At 34.8% G+C, this 23214-nt stretch overlaps 1 protein-coding gene across 4 annotated transcripts in view; it reads right to left on the minus strand.

The window, feature by feature from the left end:
* Positions 1-23214, minus strand: part of DCAF6 (DDB1 and CUL4 associated factor 6) — a 108034-nt gene that overhangs the window by 52280 nt on the left and 32540 nt on the right. For all 4 annotated transcript variants that reach the window (XM_081297527.1, XM_081297525.1, XM_081297526.1 and 1 more), the window contains exons 5-10: positions 20236-20349; positions 17568-17703; positions 15150-15364; positions 8927-9020; positions 7238-7357; positions 6463-6723 (exon numbers count right to left, since the gene is read on the minus strand). In XM_081297527.1, coding sequence (XP_081153653.1) covers positions 6463-6723; positions 7238-7357; positions 8927-9020; positions 15150-15364; positions 17568-17703; positions 20236-20349 — 940 coding nt within the window. The remainder of the gene's footprint in view (positions 1-6462; positions 6724-7237; positions 7358-8926; positions 9021-15149; positions 15365-17567; positions 17704-20235; positions 20350-23214) is intronic.

The following is a 23214-nucleotide window of genomic DNA, read 5'->3' on the forward strand; positions in this document are numbered from 1 at the left end:
TTTCATTCCTCGAAGTGGGGAACAATGAAGAGGAAGAGTCAAGCTGGGAAGAAGAGAGAATACACATCCAGGTGGACAAATGAAGACTAGATAACAGTCCAATGTTCACAGGAGACAGAAATCCAGTGTCACTGGTGACATTACTGTAAGCCCCCAAACAGCAAGTGATGACAGAAGAGGTCTACAAATTGAACCCAGAGGACATCAATGTTTAAGAGGAGAAAGAGCACAAAGGACAGCTTGGCAGGGGACTGGAGAACTGAGCAACCAGAGTTCTACAGGGTTAAGTGAAGAAAGTGTGTCAAGGATGAAGTATGCATCATCAAATGCTGGTGGTGCACTGGAAGATACTGAGCTCTAGATTTCGCAACAAGTAACTGATGACATTGAAAAGAGCTGTTTCATTGTAATAATATGGGCCAGAACCAGAGTACAGCAGGTTCAAGAGGATGGGGAGGTATTAAAGTAGAGACACAAAGCACATGGACATGTACTCTTGGTAGAAGTCTTATTGGTAGGGAATAGAGAAGAAGATTGTTGGTGGGGAAAGGGAGTCAAGAGAGCTTCTTATGTTTTAATTTGGGAGATAATGTGTATGTTTATGTCCTAATTTAAACTGTTTAATCATCGGGGAGGAGAAAAGCTAATGCATAAAAAGTGAGCAACTGCAGGAGAGAGGTTCTGAAGTAGACCAAGGAGGTGGACTCCAGGGGGTAAGAGGAGGCCTGCCTTTGGATAGGTGCATTATAAACTTCATCAGCTATAACCAAAAGGGAGTCAGTACATACGGGTAAAGACTTGACAGTGGTATATTTAGTGGTTAGAGCATGTAGAATTTCGCTCAGTGACAGCAAACTATACAAACTACCAAATAACTTTCAGCCTCTCATATACAGATTATAAGGGTAAAATTTTTGTTTTACTGTTTCAAGTATCAATCATGCCAGAAACACTAATCACTATTATTAGAAATAATTTTATTCAATTAGTAATTAAGATTGAAAAAATAGTTCAAGTATCATCAATGTCTCTCATTGTTAGCTCTTCCTAGTAAATTTGCTAGTAGGAAGTAGGATGCCCTAGGCACAGCTGCTTCCTTTACAGTTCCATATAGATACTATGTTTATAGTCAGCTAATAGTAATGCTTTTAGCAACATAATATAAAGCATTATTATACAGCCATAAGGTTTGTCACTTTACCTTTCAAAAGAAGACTATCATAATAAGAGAGTACTTATTTGTGAAATTCTTCTAAATATCAAAACCAAATAGAAAAAACTCACAAAGAATTCACCCAATTTCACCCGAGTTCCAAGCCCTCCCTCATGAGCGGCCAACATATTTTATGAGGATAGAAGTCTTCATTCTAGAACCACTTAGTGATATGGCAAATAAACAGCAGGTTCCAGATAGACACACTTATGCTCCCTCCTTGAAAAATCAAGATTTAGTTACAATAATCTTAGGAATCATTTATTCAGTATTTCCAGTGCTATTTAAAGGAGATTTTTTTTTTTTTTTGAGGCTAATTGGTGGCTTTTTTCTCCCTTAGGTTAATTTTTTTTTTTTTTTAACAAGGCTAGGAAAGGAACTCACCAATTAACTAAATAAACGGTATGCTTAACAGACATAGAAATACACGTTATATCTTTTAAAAAATGTATACACAAATATACATAATATATAAATGTGTGTAATGTTTAGAAAATTTGTATTTATTTGGTTTTGGTACTAGGGATGGAACCCAGGGAACTCGACCCCTGAGTCACATCCCCAGCTCTATTTTGTATTTTATATAGAGACAGGATCTCACTTAGTTGCTTAGCGCTTCACTTTTGCTGAGGCTGGCTTTGAACTCTTGAGCTTCCTGCCTCAGCCTTCTGAGCTGCTGGGATTATGGGCATTTGCCACCAGGCTTGGCTCGACATAGTCTTTTTTTTTAAGCTGTAGATGGACACAATATTTTATTTCTTTATTTTCATGTGGTGCTGAGGATAAAGCCCAGTGCCTCACATGGGCTAGGCAAGCGCTCTACCACTGAGCCACAACCCCAGCCCCTCTACATAGTCTTATATATGGCCTAGGCAGTCAGTGCAGGGAAGATAATGGACCCAAAATGATAACTGGATACCTAATCATAGCATCTCTCCTAGGTATCATCAAAACAACACTAAATAGACTATACCTCTGCTAGACCAATTTAAAGATAACTAAATTCTCATAGATAGAATGGCTATTGTTGTAGGGGTTGGAGGGTCACACTCAAACATTAGAGATAAGACATGTCCCTGTTTTTGTTTGAGCATATTCCAATAAAAGAAATGTCATAAACAAATCAGTCAAAATGAAATAATTAGAAAAATTTGTAAGTACTATTCAGAAAATAAAACAGGGTAATAGAAAGGAGTGTAAAAGTTTACAGAGAGTAAAAGGACTCTATCTAGGACGGTTACAAAAGATCTCTCTTGGGTAGTAGTTCAACTGAGACCTAAAGAAAAAGAAGTTGGCCATGTGATAAGCTATGGGGTAGACTTCCCAGGTGCTGAGAACAGTTACAATTTAGGTTCAGAACCAGAAAGAAGGACAGGGGCAGAAGAGAATTTGACACATCAAAGGAAATGAAAGGAAATCAATATGTTTGGAACATCTCATCTTGGACTGAGAAAGTAGAATCAGATGAAAGCCATGTAGATCCTTATAGGTCCACAAAGAGTTTGATAGATTTTAAACAGCAATTATATAATCTGATTAATATTTAAAAATACTCATTCTGGCTGCTCCATGGATAATAACTTATAAGGAAACAAAGTAGATGGCAAGGAGACAAGAAATGATGGTAAAAGGAAAGGAAGTAAAAATATTTTATAGACAGAACCAATAGGACTTGCTGATGAACTGGGTATGAGACATGAAGGAGAGGAGAGAATAAATAACTCATGGCCTATTAAAATAAGCAAATAGGTAGCATTATAATTTAGTCATAAATGAACTAAGATGGAACTGATTTGGTGTCAGAAAAGGTAGAAGGCTGAATAAAGTTTCAGCTGAACTGATTAAATTCAAGATGTCTAAACATAATCAAAAACAAGTGTTAAAAATAGCAATTACAGGGCTGGGAATATAGCTCAGTTGGTGGAGTGTTTGACTCACATGCACAAGGACCTGGGTTCAATCCCCAGCACACCACACACACACAGACACAGACACACACACACACACACATAAATAAATAAAATAAAAAATAAAATAAAAATAAAAATTACCGGGGCTGGGGTTGTGGCTCAGAGGTAGAGCAATCGCCTAGCACGTGTGAGGCACTGGGTTCGATCCTCAGCACCACATGGAATAAAGATATTGTGTCCACCTATAACTAAATATTAAAAAAAATAATAGCAATTGCACACAGGAGGCTGGAACTCGAGGTATAAGATCAGACTATTGATATAACTTTGACAGTCATAAACTTAGAGGCATCATTAATATCTATGGAGAATGGATAGAATCACCTAGGAATAGAGAGTATATAGAAAAAACAAGAGAGCCAGGACCAGGGGGTAGACAAGAAGTAGATAAGACACTCAGAATGATGGTCACTGAAAACGAGCCACAGCCTATCAGTAAAAGAGGCAAATGTGGTGTCATCAATGCCAAGGAGGAGAATGTTCCAAGAAAGAAGTGACAGACTCTGAAATGAAACTGTGTCAAACAAGATCTATGGAGATACTAACAGGGAGTATCCTGTAAATCTGGCAAAATGGAAGTCACTTGTGGCTTTGATTAAAAAAAAAAGTTTCAGAGAAGGATGACTTTAAAAAGCAGATTTCAGTTGGTTGGTGAATAAATGCGTAAGAATATGAAGCAGTATATGTAAGCAATTTTGAGGACCATAATTATAAAAGGGGCTGAGACACAAGGCAGTAAAGTGGCTATAAGGAAATATCCAATTCTTAAGAGTGGGTCTCTAAAGAAAGGAGACAAAAAACATGTTTGAGGCCAAAAGGAAGAATTCAGCACAAAAGGAAATAATGATGTGGGAGGAACAAAGTCCTTGAGAAATTGTAAAGGGATGGGAACTGCAACAGTTAGCACTTGACAGGAAAAGAAACATTTCTTCCAAAATGTGTTTCTGCTTCTACCACAGATAATGTGATACAGATGTTGGAAAGCTGAGAGATTAAATAGCAGGAAAATGAGTGCATTTCTTTTCACTGTGAATGAAAAGTTACCAGCTGAGGGTGGGTCAAGGATGCAGGGAGTGCTAAATTTGAGAGATGGGAAGGGGTAAATAGTCATTTTGTGTAGTTGGACGGCAACAGTGTTGACTTCTCAGACCCACCTTGTGGGATACCCCCTGAAATTGGTCATGACTTTCTTCACCACCATAGATTAAGTTGTACACTAAGAAAACCAAAAAATTAGGGTTCAACCACTGTGGAGTTTTGCCTGGCAATTTTTCGCACTGTCCCTTTCCTTCAATATTGGAAATGCAAGGGATATGAAGGAAAGGCATAAACATTTATATAGTCTTTGCAGCAAAGCAAGTGCAGTTTTTATTTTCTGTCTCTATCCAAGGCACTAACAGGAATCCTGGCTCTATGTTGAAATTTCCACTGTTATAGTCCCTCAACGGACAATTCCTCATATTCATAAAACTATCTGGACTTTGATAATCTTTTTACATGTAAAAGTGATTGTGCAAAAAAGTGAACATAATACAAAACAAAACCCATTAAGTTCTTACTGCTGAAATGTTGAACTCTGGGAAAAACCAAAGGGCTACTGTCAGAACAATTACAGTCATAACCTTTAGATATTATACTTAATATCAAATTATTTTCTTTAATAGTCTGTTTCAGAATCACTAAAATATTTTAATTATCCACAGTTTAGTCAAACAAAATTCTCTCAATAATCTCTCACTTAAGAACATTTCCTTCCTCTCTGAAAAATTTATGGGCAAAGGTGCTAAGCAATATTCTAACAATGATCAACACAAAAATATTATTTCAGCGATTCAAATGACTAGTATTTTTACTAAAAGGAGCTTAGCAATTTGAAATACAGTATTAATGTATGTTACTTATCCATGAAAAACAAGTTTTAGAATGAAGCCCCAAAATATTTAACTCATAAATGTGTTGAATAAACAATCATAATGAGTTAGGTAAGACTCATTGGCACCTAAGCATGGATCAGATAGTCTTCTTGCTAAGTTTTCCTGATAACTGGTAATTCATCAAACTCTTTACGAATATATCCAAGAATGCTATCACTTTAAAATTTTTTGCTTTTAGCAATTTACCTGCTTTGGAAAACAAACTTTTAACTTCTTTTGCCCTAGGTCTCAAACCCAACAAAATATTCTACTTGCCCTTTTGTTGAAATGCTGTCAATCAAAACGTGGAAAAACTAATTTTGTAGGTCAGCTTTAGCTTTTATCATGGATAAAATGTACATACTGTTAATAGTTATGTAATTGACTTGGCTTCTATTCCCATAGAAACTGAAAATGAATTACTATAAATGGGATATACTGAAAAATAGTGCTCAATTTAAAACATCCCATATATGGTGATCTGGCATCAGTTTCTAGAGAAGCAAGAATAAAGTGACAGCTTGGCAGTGAAGCTGTTAGGAATTTTTATAGGTTTCAGCTTGGCCCGCCAGCTGTATCTCTTGCTAACACTTTTGGCTTAATATCAAGTAAAATGCTTCCTTAGGAAAACCTTAAATAAATAAATAAACATCTTATTGGTTATTATGACTACATGTATTTAGTTAAAATCTCAACTAAACTATATCCATATCTATTGAAAATTACTATCTAAATACTGTATATTTCATAGAAGAGAAAAAATGGTATTTAAATAATTCAGGAATGGATTTATTTTCAATAGCATCAAGTGTCAAGAAGATAAGGATTTAGTAAAATACTTATTTTTTACATAAATGTATTGGAGAAACAATTTTTTTAAGCATATTGTGTTGTTAACAAGAGACCATATCCAACAGAAAGCATACTGAAAGTATTTCATGATTTGAAGAAAAAATAATCAAGAATATAAAACCAACAGAACTAATAACAAGCTACATTTTTACTATCTCTTTAATATACATACACAACCAAATAAATCTAGAAAGATATTTTGGTCTATAATGATTTGTAAATAATCTTTAAATCAAATGCATTAAGCTATGCCAAAACTCTACCTGTTGGTACATATTTTTTTCAAAACTGTTCTGTGTAAATTGAAGATTCCTGCTATGTGTTAAAATTTACACAAGTTAGGCACCCTTGAATTTTGTGTTTAGGTCACATATTCATACACTGTATGTCATTTTGATCATTTATTCCAGCAAGAAGTTGGTGTGATTTAGTATCTTTCAAAACAACCTGTAAAGTTTCCATTATCAGAAATCAAGAGAGGAACAACAGCCTACTTGAAGAGTAACATCCTCACCAGACTGATGATGTGTATGGTGTCCAGATGCCTCAACAGACTGCCTCTGTTCACTGTCTGGAGACGACAGCAAAGAAGTAGAATGAGGGCTTTCTGTAGAAGAGGATGTTGCATGAACCTGAGTGGACACAGCAGAAGATGTAGAAGGTTGAAGAAAGTGTTCAGCTGGAGTATCTACATCCATTGCAGTTTCACCCACTTCCAGATCAGGACTCGATGGGACCGTAGGGAGAGTCGATACATCTGACTGACTTGTTCCACCTTCCAAAAACAGGTTAGTGCAAACTCAAATATTGAATGCTTTAATAAATCAACAATTTCAAAAGATGCATTCATGAAATACACACACACTGCAAAGCACACACAAATTTTATAATTTTAGAATACCAGAACAGCCACTGTGGTGTGGTTCACTTGACCAAATAAGTTTAGTAGTGAGGTTAAAAAAAAAAAAAATCTATCTACAACACATTCCTGTTAAACTAATCAATCTTTTCAATGATATAAAAATGTGCTCATAGAATCTTGCATATTTCCATTCTCAAAGTACACTTAAAAAGGGCTTAACAATGAGGAATTTCAGAATCTTCTCTATTTTGTTTTTTTGAGAAAAACAAAATAAAGGGTAGATTTAGAGTAACTGGAAAGGACAAACTATACAAACCTTGTGGTTATTATAGATATAAAACAATATAACCTAGATGATATAAATAAATGGATTTCATAAGCAGCTTTTGCCAGCTTTCTGATGCTTATAATTAATAAGAAAAATTACCTCTAGGTCGAGACCTTCCTCGGCCTCTATTGCTCTGTGCAACTTCGCTTGCTTCTTCAAACCATCTTGACAGCATATCAGACATTCTCTGCATCAGTGATACATTGGGACTCTGCTCTCCTATTAGAACATGAACCTTATTAGGGATTTTACTAATCAGTCAGGCTCTTTTACTAAGACAAAAACCTAGATTTGAAGGCTTTAAAGTGCAAGCAATTTTAAAAAATCAACTTACCTACATAAATTATAGGAATACTGAAATATCCATGAAAGCTCTCACTGCAATTTATAGCAATTGTATGAGTGACTTTCCCTATGTATGGAAAAATCCTTTTTTTATTTGCAAGAGAACAAGCAGGGAGGGAAGAACCAAAATACCTTCTGGCTCCAGCTAATTTCCAATATCTGAAATATGCTTCCAGTGAAAAATATGGTTTGCATCTCCTTCATATTTTCCTATTCTTAGGTACCTCAACATCTCCCACCCTTATCCTAATTTATCTACAGCTTTAAGTCTAAGTAAGAGTGCCTTGCTAGAAAGGGCTCGTGAGTTCTAAGTTAAACAGACTGAAAAATGGCTTTTCCTCTTACTAGAGCATTACCATCAAACAGATATAAGTGGAATTGGGCTTTTGCATGAATTTTCCTAAAAACTAAATTTTCATCATTTTATAAGCAAATTCTGGATATTTAAAATCAGCTGAAACCAGAAAGTATTGTGTCTCTTCCTTTACTCCTTTCACCATGTTAAATAAACAAGTCTTCTTAGGGGCATTTTAAAACTGAAAGTATGATATCAAATTTAAAACATGACAACTCTATTCTACAGTCAAGTCATTTAACATTTGTTCTTAAGTTTTCTATGGATTTAGACTTCTGCACTTTATATTATATAGCTTCACATTTAAATATGTATTGTAAAATAATATTGAGGATAATATACTAAATAATATATTTTTAATCATGAGTTTTAGAAGTCATTAGAGTAATATTCTGGCTAAAGACTCAATTATTATATAATACTCTCAGATTATTCTAAAATGAGCCTTCATTTTCTAGTTTTTATATTGGAAACGAAACCTAGAAGTATTTTATCACTGAGTCATATTCCCACTCTCACCACCCCCCTTTGGGAAATGGTCTTGCTAAGTTGACAGGGCTGGCCTTGATCTTGTGATCCTCTTGCCTCGGCTTCCCAAGTTGCTGGGAGTACAGTTATTTGCCACTCTGCCCTGCTCTAAAGTGTGCCATCTTAAATCTCCCAAAGTATTTTCTTGCACTTATAAAAGGCACTTGAAAGAAAGAAAGATGGATATACTATTATAAAACTCTCATATTACAAATTTGAGAATTTCCATTCATCTTTGTATCTAACAGAAAGTAAAAATCGTCTGATAATACCCAATGTTCTAAGTGCAATGGGCATTTTTATACTTTTAGTAAAAATACAAATTAGTGCAACATTTTTGGAGAGTCATTTGATAACTATCTAAATTAAATGTTCTAATGCAGTTCTTCAGCCATTCTACTTATAGGAATTTATTCTAAGATATATCTACACAAGCACACCAAGAGAGATGTACCGGAAGTTCACTGCAGCATCCTTTATAATAGTGATAAAACTGGAACTGAGTTACATTTTTTTAACATACCATATACCCCCCAAAAAAGCTGACAACGTATAGTTACCATCTCGTTCTCGTTCACTCTCAGGCCTTGCTCTGGGCCCTGTATCTGACCAGTCACCACGAAGTCTCAAACGCTTAACTGGAGGTTGTCGTAACTAAAAATTAACAATAAAAAGATTCTATGTAAGTCTAAAAGAAAGCTCATTTGTTCTCAACTCTCCGTGTCCCTGTGCTGGGACATTTGCTCTCAAACCCCAGGCCTATGCATGCTAGGGAAGTGCTTACCAATGAGCTGTACCCCCCACCCTCAATTCACAAAGCATACTTTAAGTCTAACAGATTATCGCTGTCTTCTTACCTTCTTTATTCAGTATGGAAATGAGGCGCCAAATCAAAATGAAACCCTGATATAAATGACATCAGTCTTTTGCAGTACTCATGATGGTAAACATCTGGTGATGCTGACAGTTTTTACTAAATGTCTTCAACCTAAAGTCTGAAGGTAACTTTGATATCATGTATGTGTGATTTCTACTCCTTCCTCCCTGACCTTCAAGCTGACAAAAGTAAGTGAACTGTGTGCCTCAGTCCTGCAGGTGAGTCTAGGTAAAGCACACTCACCCAATGACAGGAGCTACTGTTTTCACTTAGTCTCAACAACTCACTCTCCAATTCCACCAGCATCTATATCAAAGATGTTTCATTCCTCAACTTTCTACTCCAACTTGCTGCCCTCATTTTTGGATAATAGCTTTTCCTTCTACTTCAGAAAAACATATGAAAGCCCTGTAGAAATATGTATCTATTTCCTTAACTTAAGTCTATAAATTTGTCCTTTATCTACAACTTTGTAACTACTTCAAACTTTCTCAAGGTAAGGATCACTTACTCTGTTTAAGCCTAATCTCTCCACTTGTGCTTTTTATTTCTCCAAATCCTCAAACTCACTTAAATAATTATCCTCTCTATTCTACATGTGTATGTCTCCTTTCACTTTGTTCTCTCAAATACACAAAAACCCCCTCAATTTTATATTTCTCCCCAGCTACAGTTCTTTTTCCTGCTTTTAGCTCTACTCTGAAGCTTCTTAGGAAAAGTCTACATTCACTTCATCTACCATTCCCTCCTCAATACTGCAGTCAATGTTCCCACTGATTTCACTCTACCAAGATCACCAATGAAGGATCACTCAGTAAGTTCACAGATCTATGATAAAAGTGATAACAATATGATTAATAATTAAGTGTCAGGTCAAATGGCACCTTTAAATGACTACCTGACAAGTTCATTACACCTGACACATCTGAGAACTCCTTTAACTTCTACATTTCTTAACATTTACATTGCAACACAAGTCATGTACCATAATGCTCAACATTTTATAAAGTCTACAATCTGAATGTATATTCACAAAGGTGTGCAACTATTGTCACTATCTAATTCCAGAACATGTTCATCATCCCAGAAAGAAACCTTATGCCTATTAGCATCCAGTCCACACCTGTCAATTCAACTCGGCTCCTAGAAACTGCTAATCTACTTTCTCTTTCTATTGATTTGTGTATTCTGGACACTTCATATAATTGGAATCATACAACATAAGGTCTTGGGTACTTGGCTTCTTTCACTTAGCATAATGGTTCCAAGATTTTTTTCTTTTTTTAAAAATACCTTTATTTTGTTTATTTATTTTTATGTGGTGCGGAGGATTGAACCCAGGGCCTTGCACGTGTTAGGCGAGTGCTCAACTGCTGAGCCACAACCCTAGCCCCGAAAGGTTTCTGACACAATATTTCATTCACACCTATCAATATTTCATTCCTTTTTATAGCTGAATAATATTCCATCCTATGGGTATAACATGTTTTGTTTATCCATTCATCAGCTGATAAGACATTGATATTTCCACTTAGTGGCTATTCTGAATAATGGTGCCATTATTCGTGAATAATAAATAACCAATATGTATGTCACAGGATAACTCATTAATTTTTTAGGCACTACTAACCTTTTCCAAAGCAGCTACACTATTTTACCTTCCCACCAGTAGAGTATAAGGGCTCCAACCTCTTCCCATCCTCACCAACTTGTTATTGTTTGTCTTTTTTTTTTTTTTTTTTCCTTTTGGTTTTAGCTATCTTGATGTGTGAAGTGATGCCTGACTCTGGTTTTGATTTGCACTTCTTTGATAACTAGCTTTGCTGAATACCTCAGTATGTGCTCATCAGCCACTTACTTATGTATTTTCTCTAGGGAAAAAAAAAAGTCTATTTAAATTCTTTACCCATTTTCGTAAAATTCTTTATACATTCTGGATTCTACAATCTAACCAGAGTTTTAATTTAGAAACATTTTCTCTCATTCTGTACTCTCTTTATTTTTATTTTATTCTTTCAAATAACAGTCAAGGACTGGGGATGTAGATCATTCATAGAGCACTTGTCCAGCATGTGTTGGGCCCTGATATAATCGTTAGCACAAAGAAAATAAAACAGACAAATAAATAACATTGATTCCCACCCCCCTCACGATTAAGGAGGTTTTATTTTAAAACCTTAGTGACAGCTTAATTGTAGATTTTCTGATTTCTCCTGGACACCAAGCCAAGCAACAAGAATGGGGTGAAGTGGACTGCTAAAATCTCCAGCAAATGAGATAAAAAAAAAAAGTACATCCCACAAAAGCCACAACATGTGAAAATATGGCAAAGAACGACTGAAAAATCATAAAATCTACACAGGAGACCTCAGGTTTATCTAGAACAGGGGAAGATCAGTGTGGCAATAGTCCAAAATCTCAATTATTCCCAAAAGAAGGCCTCACCCTTTGGAAGAACTATATGTAGAATATGCAAGCAAAGAACCACCATTATAATTTATTTTTAGAAAAAATCTTTTTTTTTTTTTTGCATTACAAGAACAAAATCTTTTTTAAAAAAATAATTTTTGGTTGTTGATGTACCTTTATTTTATTTGTATGTGTTGCTGAGAATCGAACCCAGTGCCTCACACATGCTAGGCAAGTACTCTTCCACTGAGCTACAACCCCAGCCCTAGAACAAAATCTTTTCAAATTAAAAATAACAAGTCTGATATGGAGAAGGATATGCAAAATAACCTAGTTAAGAGTACTGAAATGGCACAACATTTATTCTTTGGAAGAACTATATGTAGAATATGCAAGCAAAGAACCACCATTATAATTTATTTTTAGAAAAAATCTTTTTTTTTTTTTTGCATTACAAGAACAAAATCTTTTTTAAAAAAATAATTTTTGGTTGTTGATGTACCTTTATTTTATTTGTATGTGTTGCTGAGAATCGAATCCAGTGCCTCACACATGCTAGGCAAGTACTCTTCCACTGAGCTACAACCCCAGCCCTAGAACAAAATCTTTTCAAATTAAAAATAACAAGTCTGATATGGAGAAGGATATGCAAAATAACCTAGTTAAGAGTACTGAAATGGCACAACATTTATTCAGTCAGTAAACAAATACTTTTGATCACCTTTTATGTACTATTATAGATGTTAGAAAATTTACTGTTCTAGATCTTGGAAGGAGTACTATTCCAGGGCTGGGGCTGGGGATGTGGCTCAAGTGGTAGCGCGCTCGCCTGGCGTGCGTGCGGCCCAGGTTCGATCCTCAGCACCACATACAAACAAAGATGTTGTGCCTGCCGATAACTAAAAAATAAATATTAAAAATCTCTCTCTCTCTTTTTAAAAAAAAAAAGAGTACTATTCCAGATCCAGAAAAAAAAAAAACAATGAATAAAATAGAAAAAAATTCCCATTGTCACAGAATTTACTCTCCTCTTGAGCAGATTATGACCCATAAGAAGATGGTCACAGCAAAGACCTGATAAACACAGAGGTTTGGAAAACCCAGGTATGTGGGAAGGAGCATTTCAGGGAGAGCAAATACCAAAGCGCAAAGGCAGAAGCATGCTCAGCCTGTCTGCTGCTAAGTAGGTGGGTGTGGGTAGAGCCAAGATCAATAAGAGCAGAAATGTGCACTTTTAATATAAGGTCTTAAAGGACCTCAGCGTGGCTTTGCTGGGAGATGGGGAGCCACTGGCACACTGATCAGAAAAGCAACACGACATGGCCCATGTCTCAAAGATCACGAGGCTGCTATGTAACTAAAGGACCGTGCAGGTGAAAGTAGAAAGACTGGTTAGAAAGCCATACAAATGATGGAGGAAAAAGACATTCATGCCTGTCATCATGGCAGTAGTGTGGTCAGGACGGTAAGCAGTAATCCTCTGGGATATATTTTCAGAGAAAGGCTGCCAATAACAGGAGAAAAGGAGAGAATGGATTCAAAAAAGAAGTTCATCACGCAGGGAAATGCCAAAAAGATACTGGAGGAAAAGAAGAAAGACAATAAAAAGAAAAAACGCAAAAATAAAACTGAGGGGAAAAAATACAAAATATGAAATTCTTAGAAGGCATGAGGAAATAAAGAGGCCCCAACAAATTAAGAAATACACAAATATATGGAAACAAAGGAAAACAAATAAGAAACTATTATTCATGCTTTAAAAACTGCCTTTACTCATGTTTTCACTCAATTATTTTCTCCCTTTTTCTTCTTATACAGAACACAGTATTTATAGATACAATTTTACTATTTGAGTTTTAGAATTCAATTTCTTATGTATTTATTTATATGCATACTTCACTGGATAACAAACTCTCTGAGTAAGGGCCATGCCTATGCAGTCCTCCTTAATTCTCCAGAGTAGAATGCAGAACTTTGTGTACAGTAGGCACCCAATAAACCTTTGGTGAGTTAAGAATAACTGGTCTCAACACTGCTGTCAGGGTATAGTATAAAATTTGGAATTAACAGGAACAATCATTAATTCTGTCTATATACATCCCTTAATCATTTACTTTGTTATGATTGTTTTTTTTTTATAATTTTACTCCAATTTTAGAATTGTTTTTCTTATTTAGTTAATTCAACAAAGACTACTGAGAAAAACATGTTGAGGAAAAGAACTTGTTCATGACTCAGCACCACTCACTCTGATGACACAAGTATCTTCAGGCCAAGGACTCTGGCAGTTGAGCCAGTCGGCCCACTTACAAATCTGTGCACTTCCAACACTCCCATCATCTTACAGGTGCAAAGCTGACTGTAACTTACCCACATATTGCAAGGGGAAAGTTAGAAGCAACAACAGAATGACAGGGCAGATTCTGTGTTTTCAACAAGTCCAATAAACTCATAAATAACTTTCATTAGCCATCATACATACCCTCCTTCTTTGTCAACTTTCTAATTCACACAATGCACTTTCACATTTAAAATCCTAAAACAGATTTATAAAGAAATTAGAAAAACTGAGTTTAGCTGGGCACAATGGTGCATGCCTGTAATCCTAGGGACTCAGGAGGCCAAGGCAGGAGGATTCAGAGATCAAACCCAGCCTCAGAAATTTAGTAAGACCCTGAGCAACTCAGTGAGACCTGTCTCTAATAAAATATATAAAAGGGCTGGGATATGATTTGGTGGTTAAGCACTCCTGGGTTCAATCCCTGGTGCAAACAACAATAACACTGAGTTTAGTTTTGCATCTCATAGGAATTGCAAAATTGCTACTGTTCAGTAACCTTTAAAATATGTTCCTAATGGGCACTGTGACAATACCTAAATCACTACTGATAAAAATCAATGTTTATTTCAAAAGACATTCACCAGCCAAACTATAGGGTGAATAGTTGGGACGTTATAAAATACAAAATCCAAAGTGAAAAACAATATATGGAAAGAAATTTAACAAAGTTAAAAAAGACAATTTTATTTTTTAAAACTACAACTTTTTTTTTTTAATGGACACAATATCATTATTTTTAATTTTTTTTTTTTTTTTATGTGGTGCTGAGGATCGAACCCAGGGCCTCATGCATGTGAGGCAAGCACTCTACCACCAAGCTACAACCCCAGCCCTTTTCATGTTTGAGACAGATTCTCACTAAGTTGTCCAGGCTGGCCTCATTCTCCCAAGTCACCAGGAAGACAGGTATGCAACACATTTCCTGGCTTAAATATTTTATTAAAAAAAAAAAATACTTTTCCCTAAAGTCACCTTTGCATTCATTAGCCCTGTGCTTTCAGGTATGTTTTGTGTTCTTGATCCCTAAACCCAAAGTGCCTTATGTATATATGTATACATGTATGTTTGTGTGTATGTATTCGGCTTTTAGGCCTCAGAAATCACAGAATTAGTATTTTCTTAACTGAATAAAGAATATGGTTTTGAGCAAACCTACCTCTTCACGTCTCTCTTCTGCAGAAGGAGTTTTAAGTTCTCGTGCTGTATCATCTTTTGGGTCAAAAAGATATATGTAGTCTGAAGAGTAACTAACGAGAATCTCTTGACCATCTTCACTGTAACACAGAGATGTCACTCTGCAGGACTTATTATTAAGATGGGAAGGAATAAAACGGGCAACCATTCCAGTAGTCCCTCGACCTGCATAATTCCCTATGAAAAGAGGGTGTTATTTAAAACATCTTAAAACTCTTAACCTGAATTATGAAATATGTGATTTACTGTAGCCATATAAATCTAAAGCTATCACATTTATTATCTAGAATAGGGTTGCTTTTTCAAGAGTTTATAACAAAAAAAAAAATACTATATAAAAATAACATCTACAAAAAAAATTCATGATTATCTGGAATTCCAAATCACACAAATGTTTTGTTTAAATATCAGTTATTTAATAAATTTGTTCATAATCATGGTTATACAAAGTCATCTTCCAAAAATTCCCCTCAAACTAAAATAACATAAATTCTACAACAGGAAAATTACTTTCCTCTAGTAGTATATTAAGTAGCTTATGATTCCAATTTTAACAACTTCACTAGCCTTTAATACAATTCAATATGACAGGGAGGGACAACTGGTACTCTGTGGCCTAGAGGTCCAGGAATACTGACTTCCAAGAACCCCACAAAGCTATGTAAACATGCACAATCAATTGCTGTCCTGCTCAAAATTGTCAGTTGTTTCCCATCTGTTAAGAACAATCATTAGGGGCTGGGATTGTGGCTCAGTGGTAGAATGCTCACCTAGCATATGGGTTTGATCCTCAGCACCACGTAAAAACAAATTTAATAAAATAAAGGTATTGTGTCCAACTATAACTAAATAATAATATTAATAATAATAATAATAATAATAATGCCTACAATTTCATATTCTGTTACTAGTGTTTCCCCCAAATATGCCTACCCACACTGACAGGACATAGTTCAGAACAGGAGAGCTCTCGTCTGGTATTCCCATTTCATAACCTATTAATACTAGCACCACTGTGCTGACATAGTCCTGCTGTCACCAAAAGTCTGTCAACATCAAACTTCCCCTGGTGGGGCACTTCATCACCTTCCATGAGTATTTAATGGAGTCAAAAGCAAACAAACAAACCCAAATAAACCTGCCCATGATGTTAAAAATAAAGACACTGTTGGTTTCTGCCCAAGGACAACTTTATTTTCACACAGTTTAAAACATGTGAATATGTGTGTGTGTGTGTGTGTGTGTATTTGATACTCATGTTTATGTATGTATATGCTTAAAACTAATTCTGGCCTTCCTTTATTGAGAAAATGCTAATGGAATTTGGCTTTCAATTGTTTATTCTAGTAGTGGTCTGATATCATGCTGGATGAGGAGAAAAAGCACTGGATTAGCCAGGTGCAATGGTGCACACCTGTAATCCTAGTGGCTCAGGAGGCTGAGTCAGGAGGATTGTGAGGTCAAAGCCAGCCTCAGCAAAAGCGAGGCACTAAGCAACTCATTGAGACCCTGTCTCTCAATAAAATACAAAATGGGGCGGGGGATGGGGCTCAATGGTTGAATGCCCCTGTGTTCACTTCCCAGCACCTAAACAACAACAAAAGAATGCTGCAGCATCACTAATAGTACTTGAAGATAAGTAGGCAAAAATATATGCTATACAATAATAAATACCCAAGTCACTCTCTTTCTTTTACCCTACTATGTTTAACATGAGTCCTCTTGACTGAAAAACAGCAAAGTACTCCTAAAATTCATGTTTACCCAGAACCTCAGAATGTAATCTTATTTGCAAACAGGGTCTTGATTGATGTAATTAGATGACACGAATCATACTGGATTAGACAGACCCTAAATTCAATGTGGCTCATGTCCTAAAAAAAAGGGAAACCTGGACACAGAAAAACAGAGGAGAATAGAACGTAAAGATGGAAACTGAGACTGAAGTGATACACCCAACAAACCAAGCAATGCCAAGAATTGGCAGCAATCACCAGAATCTAGAGGGGGGAGGCATGAACAGATTTTTCCTCAGTCTTCAACAGAAACAAAACATGAGACATCTTGATTCTAGATGTCCAGCTTCCAAAAATGTAAGACAATAAATTTCTTTTAAGAGACTCATTATATGGTGATTTATTATGGCATTTTTGGGAAACTAATACATAAAGTGTTAAAGAATTTTTTTTTAAAAATGAAACTAAAAGTATCATCCCCAAAGGGTCTTAAAAACTTGATGCTTTTTTAGAAACACAATAATCTATATTATTTAACTATGTTGTATTTCTTGAAAGTTTATAACAAAAACTTTTAATGGAAAATGTCATAAAGATTTGTTCTTTGAAATGACAGTCCTTTATATTCTCTATTATCCCCCTACCTGTGGCTCTTGTGCCCAGCATTCGTCGATCATATATTCGTACTGAGCTATCCGAACAGCCAACAGCAAGATAATATGGTACTGGTGGACAAATAGCTACAGATGTGGCAGCACGGCGACAGTTAATTAAAATGTCCTAAAAAAGATAAGACAATATCCAATACATATAGCTACACAGTAACAATGATACCATATTTAAAACATTTTCCCCTTAAATAAGAAAATAACCTTTCTCAGAAGTTCTAATAAAACCAGCAAAACAAAAAGAGGGGAAAGAGGTTTCCTTTTAATATATTTCTTAGGTTTCTATTAAAAATTACTTTCTAAACATTTGTCCTATATGAAACCCCCCAAAAATAGTCAGTATTCCTTTTTAACAGTTTATGAATCTAAAGATCACTTTTTTCTTTACAGCTTGATGAGCAATTCGAAAACTGATTGACAGTACTGTAAAAACAATCAAAATAATAACAGAGAACACTAACCTTAGATTTTAAAAAACCATCACTATTTGAGTAATACAAAATATATTGTGAAGGGGGCAAATTAAAATTAGCCCAAATATACAAAACACTAAGCAATGACATCAGATCATCAGCTGTTACAAAGAGAATAATTCAAGAAATTTACATTACTATAATTGAAACCCTTTCTTCAAAGCTAGCTATATTTCATATGATAATAATACTTATCTGATGTGCCTGCTAAACATTCCCATGCTCATGAACAATAAGCATGGATTTATAAATGTAAAATATTCATACACTACCTAGTAATGGATGGCTAAGCCATTAATACTATTAGAAATGCCTGGTCCACTTGAGAGTAAAGGTAGAAGTATGATCTGCTTTGCTTTTGTCTGAGAAGTGTTCATGATTACATGAAACTCATAATATTTAACTATAATCCATTGCTCATAAAATACAACAAAATATTCTGAATTGATTTTAAATTTCCAAAGTTTTCTCAAGTGGTAAAATCTTTTCTCCATACCAGCTGAAAACTGAAACAGCACATGAATAAATACAAACCCTTCTATACTAAGATAGGCCTTACTATAAAGGAACTTCTTACATCTATAGATGCATTAGAAAATATAAGTGCCATCACCTTAAAAATATGTGTGTAAGGTACACTTTTGATTTGATACTACTTCGGCTAATGACTCTAGCTCTTTACTCTATTCAGGATAGCCACACTTTGTTAATTTACCTTAAACTTTACTTATTAACCTCAAAATATTATTATTACCCAGAAGAGATTTACCAGTGCCTTTCCTAATTCTAAGTTGTTAGTAGTTAATTCCTCTGGTTATTCTATTTCATGAAAATTTCGTTTAGAAAAGCGCAACTAAATCCTCCTATAATAAAGTTTAAAAGAACTTGAAATAATAGATTTTAGTATCAAGCACACTTTTAAGAAACAGGTATTACAAATGCTCTCACAGTCTGATATGTTAAGCTGAATTCTGCCTCCAGATCCTATTTGCTTATGTATGTTTATGCAAAAATACACACATGCATATATGAAACCAAAACTGATTAAAATTTGTATATTTAAGATTTTTTCAATTTCTACTTCTTGTTTTCTATAATATTTTTCAAATACATTAACAATATTTTCATTCCTAAACCATGTTAACTACGGTAACTTGTTCAGTTAGCAAACACTTAATTGTATTACTAGTATTCTTGTTTTTGTTAACTTTCAGTAAACAGAAACTGCGTAACACTTTTTATTTTCATTTACTACTTCAAAACAATCGACGGCTAGGGATGCGGTTCAGTGGTAGAGTAAGTACTTGGCTAGCATGAACAAGGCCCAGGATTAAATTCCCAGTATTGGAAGGAGGGGAAAAAAAAATCCAAGAAAAAGCTATAGTGCTCTAACTAATGCTTGACAAATAACACACTTGGAGTTAACAGTGTGGGCCAAAAGACTGAATAACTTCTCAGAGCTTATATAAGTTTAAAATAGTATTGAAAAGTCAAATACTGAAAATAATGCTATATCTTTTAGAGAAGTTAGCTAAATTTGAATGAACATGTTGACAGACTTTTTTCTTTCAAAAAAATAACATAATTCTTGTTTTAAAAGATTGGGGGCTGGAGGGAAAATACTGAACTTACATAAGCTTTTATCACTGGTATTTTGATTAACCAAAATGGTCTACATGAGTAAATTAGAGATATTGACAAATTCTCCAAGTTTCAATACTAGAGTATATACTAAATAATTATACAAATTGTCACACACACACACACACACACACACACACACACACCAGGGATGAACCCAGGGGTGCTTAACCACTGAGCAACATTTCCAGCTCTTTTTATTTCTTATTTTGTGGTAGGGCTTGCTAAGTTACCTAGGGCCTTGCTAAATTTCTGAAGGTGGCTTTGGACCTGCAATCCTACTGCATCAGCCTCCTGAGCCACTGAGATTACAGGCATGCCCCAGTTAACAGATATACTTAAAAAAATACGCAGTTAAAATATAAGTTCTTCAACTTCATTAAAAATACCTTATTTAAGAAATTTTATGATTGAAGATGTTAGAGAAATGTTTTAAAGTTCACCTTGAATCACCAAAAGATAAATTATTGTGCAAATGTAATTATAACCGTAACTTTTCTTCATCATTTCTACAAAAACTGGATTCTTACATCTTTGCAATCTTCTTTTGTGCAGCTAGTCTTGATGCGTGTGTCAAACCACCTAACAGTTCCGTCTTCACCACAAGAGAGGAAAGTGTAAGGGTCATTGGGTACAGTCATGATCTGAAGACAGAAATGGAAGTACAGAAAACCTTATTGAACATTGAAACAGGTGGCTTCAAAACATACTGCTATTATTTCATGAAACAATTAAGTTAAAAGCATTAAGTTAAAATTCATTCATTTTAACTAATTATGACTTACCTACACCATGAATCAGAATAATACACTTTAGACAGAAAGTTAATATTATAAGCTTTTAACAACTTTGATAATACTCTCCAGCTTCAAAGATTCTCCACTAGCTAACTAGTTCAAACAATTCCAAAACTAATTTTTATGTCTTTTTCTAATAAAATTATCATTATATTATAAGTATATGATAAATGTTCTCTCTGATGCTAAAAAAAAGTACTGGGGAATGCTGAAATGATTAACACTGATAAACTGAACTCTCAAAAAGAATCTTAGTGTGACAGTTACACAACAACATTAATGGCACTGTACTATACACTAAAAATGGCTACCATGAAGAATTTTATATTATATGTATTTCACCACAATAAAAACATTTTCAAAAAGTTAAGAATAATTTAGATGTTCCTGTAACCACTTCTAACTTAGCTATGACAATAATGTTAAGTTAATGTCCTCTGTGAAGTCTATGCAGAAAATTCCCCTTTCCCTCCATATCTAGAAATACATACTATCAGTCTTGGGTATTTAGCATTCCCATACATGGAAGATATTTTTCTGTTTTTAAACATTGTGTACACAAAAAAAGTGTTAAACTCATTCATGCATCAAAAATACAAATTAGCACCACTTGGAAATACTACAACATACCACCAGTATAGCCAAAATGAAAGAGACAGATAATACTGAGTATTGATGTGTATATGGAGAAACTGGAAAAATCAACACTGCTAATGGAAGTACAAAAGGGTACAGACACAAAGGGTACAGAAATAAATACACATACACACACACAATGGAAAACCATATGTCAATATCAATTAAAGGTTGTTCATATGCCTCTCTTGTAACCTAGCAATTCCACTAAAAATAAAAGTCTGCACAGAGCCACTTAAAGATATGCAGAATGTTCATAGTAACACTGTTCAAATTACTCAAATGATTGAAACAAACTGAATTACCCAACAACAGAATGGGAACGGTAACTATAATCTACTTCTAAAATAAAATACTACATAAGCAATAAAAATGAACAAATCTGGGCTGGGGATATAGCTCAGTTGGTAGAGTGCTTGCCTTGCATGCACAAGACACTGGGTTCAATCCCTAGCACCATTAAAAAAAAAAAAAAAACTAAAAAAACAAATCATCACTATCATCATCAACAAGGATGAATCTCAAAGCTTTGTGAAAGAAGCTGGACACAAAAATAACAGTTTTTAAACAAGCCAGGAATGGGATGCAGCTCAGTGGCAGAATGTCTGCCTAACATGCATGATACTCAAGTTCAATCCCAAGCACCAAGAGAAAAAGGAAAAAGGCCAAAATAAAAGAAAATGAAAGAAATAAAAAAAATATCCTGTTTTTATGTCTATAAAGATCAAAAACAGAAAAACAAAGGTGTGTTAAAACTTAAAAATTTAGAGGTTTAGAGGTCAGGATGAGGGGGCTTCTGGCATGCTACATGTTCTACAGTTCTAGGTGACAGTTACATGAACAGATTTGTTTTGTGATAATTCAAATTCACTGAGCAATATATTTAGATTTTTTTAAAATTTTCTTTTTTTTTTTAGGGCTGGGGCTGTGGCTCAGTGGCAGAGCACTTGCCTAGCATGTGTGAGGAGTTCAATTGTTAGTACTGCATAAAAATTAACAAAGGTATGCTGACCATACACAACTACAAAAAAATTTTTTTAAATACTTTTTTAGGTGTTGATGGACCTTTTTTTAAATTCATTTCTATGCAGTGCTGAGAGTCAAACCCAGTGCTTCACACATGCTAGGCAAGTGCTCTACCACTGAGCCACAACTCCAGCCCCCTATCTTTAGGATTTATGTGCCTTTTCTCAATGTGTTTTTTTAATAAACAGATACAACATTTTTTATACCTTTAGTTTATTTATTCATTTTTATGTGGTGCTGAGGATCAAACTCAGTGCCTCACACATGCTAGGCAAGCCCTCTACCACTGAGCTACAATCACAGCCCCTCAATTTCAAAAATTCAGAACAATGGATAGAAGGTCTAACATACAGCTAATCAAAATTCCAGCACAAAGTAAATAAAATAATGAAGAAGTAATGACCAAAGACTTATTATTGACTACAAATTTCCAATATTATTGAAGATGCCAATTTATGACATGAGAACATCAATAAATCCCTAGTATGGGGGGAAAATTCCATACTAAGATACATTGTTGTGACATACAAAAGAAGAACTAGCCAAAAAAAAAAAAAAAAGAACTGAAAATAGTTAAAAAAAAATAAGAGAGAGAGAGAGAGAGAGAGAGAGAACGAAAACACCTATAAAGGAAGCACAATTAGATTGAAAGCTAACTTTGTAACCTCAAACAATGAAACTCAGAACACTAAGGCTATCACCTGGAACAGAATAACATCAAACAAAGGCTGTACTCGGAAAAGCTGCCTTTCAAGAGCTGGTACTAGGGGTGAGGAGGAGAAAGAGGACATTTTTCAACAAATAACAGAAAAGAAAAGGAAATTAAAATCATTTTTTTATCAAAAAAGTACCAGTAAAGGTACTGCCAAATGGTTTACTTTAAAGAACAAAAAGATCAGGAATGATGAGTCAAAGGTATTTATCTTATAAATACAGAGGTAAACCTAAACACTGACTAGTGAACAATGATATTGTCTACTTCATGAAAGAAAACAGAATATAACCAAGTTCTGAACAACATAATTATTTAAAATTAGACAAGAGCTATTT

Source organism: Spermophilus citellus, assembly GCF_964194105.1.
Source record: "Spermophilus citellus genome assembly, chromosome: 6".
Classification (NCBI taxonomy): Eukaryota; Metazoa; Chordata; class Mammalia; order Rodentia; family Sciuridae; genus Spermophilus; species Spermophilus citellus.